Here is a 6,087-nt window from a genome sequence, read left to right on the forward strand (position 1 = left end):
CTAGTGTGAAGTAATGTAATTTAATCTAAAATTAAGTCGTCGCCTGAGAGATTCGAACTCTCGCGGGGAAACCCCATGTACTTAGCAGGCACACGCCTTAACCACTCGGCCAAAGCGACGCTACAATAAAGTTCTTTGATATATTTTTAATAATTCCGGATTATGACTTTATTAAATTCTAATCTCCTAGATTATGAGCTTCTTGTGCTTAGTTTTAAGTATTTTGGAATCAACAGAGAGAGAGAGAGAGTTAAGAATAAGATTCCATGGGGCAAAAGGAAATGTGCATTGGCTGAAACGAAGAACACACGATACTGTCAACTAATAATAGATTAGAGAAGGATAAATCAAGCAAGCCAAATAAACATCTATTAGTTTTCACTGTAGCAGCATAATGGAATTATTGCCAACAATCATTGGTTATGTGCTCGGATTTATAGAACGAATCTTCAATTAATAAGAAAGCATTCAAGATTGGCATATAAAAGCAAGAGACAAGCTAAGAATTTTAAGAAAACAGAGCAAGATAAGATTATAAATCCAAGCATATAACTTGGGTTCTAATAAACTCACTAAATTCGACCAACAGAATCGAGCATGAAACTGGAAACCCTAAAAGAATCTAAGAACTGATCCCGCCGCATCACGCGGTGAGAAGAACGGCGCCTCCCGCAGCCTTAATCTTCTTCTCGGCGATCTTAGAAACGAGCTTAGCCTTAATAACCATGGGGAGATCCGCTGGCAGCATCCCCTTCCCGAGCACCTTAAAGTAACCGAACTGGGTCACATCGACCAATGGCGCCTCGCCGCCTTTGGCTTTCTCCTTGACCTCGTCGGGGATGAGAGACCAGATGCGTTCCACGTTAACCGCGGGGCAGTGGAACTTGTTGCGGAGGCGGTGGAAGTACCGCATGCCAACCTTGCCGAAGTACCCCGGATGGTACTTGTCGAAGAGGATCCGGTGGTGGTGCATGCCTCCGGCGTTTCCCCGACCGCCGGGGTGCTTTCGGTGCTTCCCGACTCGGCCATGCCCGGCGCTGACGTGCCCCCGCTTCTTGCGGTTCTTCTTCAAGCGGGTCGTCATTGGGGGGGGTGGAGGATTAGGGTTTTGCGTGTAGGAGGGAGACGACAAACAGAGGTGGTAGCCCTAATCGGAGCGAGGCTCAATTTTATAGGAAGAGAGAGTGGAAATTGGCCGTCCGATTGAGATTGGACGGCGATGTGGTGGTAAATGTTGGTTTTGCAGGCCCAAATAATTGGGCCTTTCTACCAATTTGATACGATTTTTTCTTACTACAATTTTGTAGTTCGAACCCTACGTTTTTAATATTTGCAAATCATAATTAACCTTAATTCTTCTATAAAGTGAGTAGATGGAAAATTATAATTAAGCTCAAACTCTATATCCAAGTAGTATCCATGGATCGATCTTACACTGTTTGGGTCCAAATTTGGGCTAGTCATTTTCATATTTGGGCTTGGTCGGGCCGAGAGTTATAAATAGCACAGATTCCGTGCAGCCCATTTATAGATAGATTCGAATGCATTGAACATAAACTAGTACGATTAAAGCGTACTTGATAGTGTGCCAAGACCAACACACTGAAATCTTAGTCCAGCTTCAAAATGCCCCTAAGCTTGCCCAATTTTTTTAGAGTCTATAAAAGCTTCTTCATCTCAAGAATTAATCATGAGATGTGCTTTTCCTGCAGTTAAAACCATTATATATATATATATATATATATATCATTTCCGGATGCCATTCTTGATCAAATCCTTCAGTTAATTAAAGGGAATTTTCTCATAGAGCCATGTTTGATACCTACTTGAATAGATACTAACTTAATTCAAAACTTAAAGCTAGTAGATACCCGAATCCCGATCAACAATCTATATCATGAATTATGCATCAGAAACTTTGACTCTAATACAATAAAATGTTAGCTAAACCAATCATTATTACCATCTCATCACAGTAGAATATGAAGCTTTTGAATGATGTAAATACTGGGTCATGATGATATTTCTCTTTTCTTTCTTCCTTGCAATCGCACTACTGTCACTGTGACGATGACTTCTACTTTTGATCTTTCCACGAATCCTTTTCTTCTCCCTCCTTTAGGGGACACCAGAAAAGAAGAAGAGGTTTCCAGAGAGTCCAAGTCTCTCTCTCTCTCTCTCTCTCTCTCTCTGTAGAAGAATGCCTTTTTTTTTTCTGATGGCAAGTTTATTTATTTCTTCCCAATTTCGTCAAAGGTGTAAACGTCTTTGATTATGGATAGTTGAAGCATCTGAATCATTTCTCGGGTCACAAAAATTTTAGGGTTTTTTTTTTTCTGTATGTATACTTTTCAAAACCTCATTATTTGTTTTCTATACCCCTTCAAAACCTACTATTGCATGGATGTCATTCTGATTACTTTCTAATAACTATATATCAAAATCCAAAGTTTTTTTTTCCAATTAGATAGGCCAAATCTATAGGTATCTATATACCCACAAAACAAAGGTTTTAAAGAATATACATGAACCTACGTTTATTCTCAGTTATATAACAAAGAATATATAAGAGGACATGAATATTTCCAAATTTTCATAATATTTTTTGGTGCTGTCGATCTTTATAATGGTATTTAAACGTAGGTTCATGTACATTCTTTTGTGAAGAAGATGAAGTGGGAAAGAGATTGTCTACTATTTCTCTTGAATTTGTTGCATGAGGTAACTCTGCATGTCCACATTATTACATAATTCTCACGTCAAACCCTAACCCAACTTGTTTGGGTTTGCCGAGTTGTGCTTAATTATTTGCTTATGTTGCCGTTTTCACACACAAGTGTTCCCATATATCCTATTCAACTTATAAAATTATTCGGACATGAATTCAATCTTTATAGATATATGATAAAATCCAATTAATGTTTGCATTCAAGTAGCATAATTAAGAAAAAAAAAAACTGGGAATTAATAAGCAGTAGGAGGATTATTCTTCACATGCCAATAAATCTCCATCATCAAAACTTAGTAGAAAGATCTGCAATAAATAAGAAGTTTAATTGTCACTTTTGTGGTTGCCCCATATTTCTACTAGTCTTAATTATAGTTCTTGAAGCTAAGACCATTTCTTTCTCCAATCAAACTTGCCTTGGTAGACCAGTTCCTATCTATTTTATTTCATTTGGGATGTCATTTTTAGACTCCTAATTATGCTTAAGAGTTGTACTTATTATTATTTTTTTTAGGTCTTGGAAAAGTGAATAGATTATGGAGTTGCTTCGTCTGGTTTTCAGTCCTGCACCTACCTAGTGATATGGACCTTGATTTATAGAATTTGAAAGAATAGAGAAGAGAATTTTGAAAGATTAGAAAAGAGAGCTAGTAGACTAAGCATAAATTCATGAAATAATAGGTTTCATTTGGTTCTTCCATATAGTTTTTAGTGATAGACTTTAACACTATATGCATAATTATAGTGAATAAGTTTATGTAAGAAAATATATTCGATTACTATAATATAAATAATATAATTGATAAGGTCATTTTAAGATGAAAAAAACCAAACTCGAGAAGATAAATAATTATACCTTGTTACATAAAGAGGATTGTTCTTGGTAGTCACTTTTAATAGATCATAAATGCATGTATTTTGATTATTTCGCTACCAGAGATCTTGCTAAAATAAATATAAACAAATTATTTGATTATAAAATATATTAAAAAAAATACCTAGTTCATAAACAAATACCTCTCACCCATAAATGATCTCATTCTAGAAAGCAAATCATTCTAAAGTACTAAAAAAGAGGAGATCACAGAATTTGTCCATTCGTAGCAAGATATTTGAGGATTGAAAAGAGTCTACGTCTGATAGAATCTAGAATCTAGTTGGTGGGCAAGGATTATTTATCCGATCATTTGATATTTAATTACGTTGTCTAATAAATGAATAAAAACGTCAACATTACAACTAACTTCGAAAATAAACTATCTAGTTGAGTTCTTAAAAGAGACAAGGCATATGTATAGTATTTATAGTTTATGTCATAAAATCTATCTTCAAGGATTTGGCAGACATAGAGGATATAAATAAATCACATACTTGTTAATGGGATGCCTAGGGTTTCATATGATGGCCAGCTTATAATATAAATGTCAAACACCTATCATCAAGAACATCGTAATCTATGAGTCCAAAAAAATTACAGTAGCATATTGCTAACATTTTAATGTCGATATTTTTATAAGTTATTGGATGCATGATTAACACATATGCGACCGTAACCGACTCAAACTGCCGTAGCGAAATTTAGGTTAAGGTGTTGACTTTACGGTCGAACTTGCTCTCATGCTGAGTTTTTAGGAGCAAATTTTTTTATTTTTAAAGTCTAGAAATCTCGTGTCAAACACCTATTATTACCACCATCTTTAGACCAACAGCATAATCATGACTCTAGAAAAATTTCAGTAGCATATTGTTAGCATTCTAATGTCGATATTTTTATAAATTATTAAATGCATAGCAAAACTTAGGTTAAAATGTTGGCTTTACGATCAAACTTGCTATTATGCTCGAGTTTTTTAGAGTAAATTTTTTAAATTTTAGAGTTTAGAAATCTCTGTGTTATTTTTTATTTTTTACATCATATAAATTGATTTGGTTTAGCCATTGTAGGGTGTTCACGAAGTTGGTAAGACACTGATGGTCTACTATAAAGATATGGCAGGTTAACCGCAGCTTTTGAAAACATCTCTTTTGCTAACGTGTCTATCGTTGACTATATATCCAAGTGATGCTTTACAAAATAAAGTCAGCTTAGCAAATCCCAACGCACTTCTCAACCTTCTTATTTTTTTCTTGATCCCTTCCTCCCTTACACACGGAATGAAGGGATATGAACAGGAATTATAGTACCATTGGAAGAAGAGGCACCAGTGGGAACATCCATACTGACGAACCATTTCAATAGTACGGGTTCACTATAGCCCTTAATCTAAAATGGACACATAATAAATTAAATAAGTTTTGTGACTTAATCTTGCCTTTGTTTCAATACGTCGTCTTCCATAGATTAATATTAGATTGCAAGTTTGAGAAACCGTACATTTGGTTCTTCAGAGTTTAGTTGTGTGTGTATGCGTTTGTTTCTTTTTAAGAAGAAGAAGTGGGAATGCCATTGCGTTAAAAGAAATCATGTAATATGAAACACTATTTTTTAAACTGTCCACTGTCTTAGGGTTTTCCCTTTGAATCTCTCTCCGTTGTTGGAGGTTTGGTTGGGATTGGCGGTTTGAGGATCGTAGAATTTTTTTAGCGGCATATTTTTAACTAGGCCCGTTCAAATTGTAGGGGTAAGGATAGTTCTTTTCCTCCTCCGTTTTATCGGATTTCGATACGGTGACATTATTGTCTATATGTGTAGCGTTATAGATTCTTAGTCAGAGATGTCGGACATAAATATCTTTATGCACTTTCGCTTGAGTCATAATTTTTTGTTAATTTTTTGTATTTGATACTTATTCGTTTTAGGCTGAATATATAATCTTTCTTTGGTATGTTATGAATAAAATCTTTGCCTATCTAACTAAGCGAACACTATCCCACTAGTGAATGTCTAGTATAATTAATACCTGACCCAAATATTCCTTCCCTTATCATATTGTCCATAGGAAATGGACATAATAACTAGTTGTGCCTATGACCTACTTCAAATCAATTTGTGATACTGTTGTGCATTGTACTAAAAGCCCCCATTATTGACAATATAAAAAAGATAAAATCCACCTTTTACTATTAGAGTAAAAGGTTCAATCTAAAGATGGTGAATTAGAAGGTCAACAAGTGGTTAATGCGGTATAGTAGGCCAACAACAACAATTGAAAACCAAGTACATTTCTTAACCTACACACTTTGTCTAGGGTTACAAATATTAGTTAATTGGAGTAATTGTTTTCAAAAGGGAAATCTTGTAAGCAATTCATGTCATTTTAGCAATAAAATATTTTCCATACTAGTTCACTATCACAAGCACTTCAAAGCTGCAAGATTTAGAACTATGGCATTGCAGAGCTCATTATTTGTCACTTTAA

General features: G+C 35.0%; 1 protein-coding gene and 1 non-coding gene across 2 annotated transcripts; both read right to left on the bottom strand.

Moving 5' to 3' along the window:
* Window positions 1–37: 37 nt before the first annotated feature.
* On the bottom strand, window positions 38–119 carry TRNAS-GCU (transfer RNA serine (anticodon GCU)). The gene has a single exon. It is a non-coding gene; the product is annotated as a tRNA-Ser (tRNA).
* Window positions 120–433: 314 nt separating this feature from the next.
* LOC140780744 (large ribosomal subunit protein uL15x-like) lies at window positions 434–1,148 on the bottom strand. The gene has a single exon (XM_073126485.1). It carries the CDS (start codon window positions 1,082–1,084, stop codon window positions 644–646), a length of 441 nt encoding a protein of 146 aa, XP_072982586.1. The 5' UTR covers window positions 1,085–1,148; the 3' UTR covers window positions 434–643.
* Between the last annotated feature and the right edge of the window lie 4,939 nt (window positions 1,149–6,087).

This window comes from Typha latifolia, chromosome 1, assembly GCF_019914945.1.
Source record: "Typha latifolia isolate L0001 chromosome 1, TyphaL0001v2, whole genome shotgun sequence".
Lineage (NCBI taxonomy): Eukaryota > Viridiplantae > Streptophyta > Magnoliopsida > Poales > Typhaceae > Typha > Typha latifolia.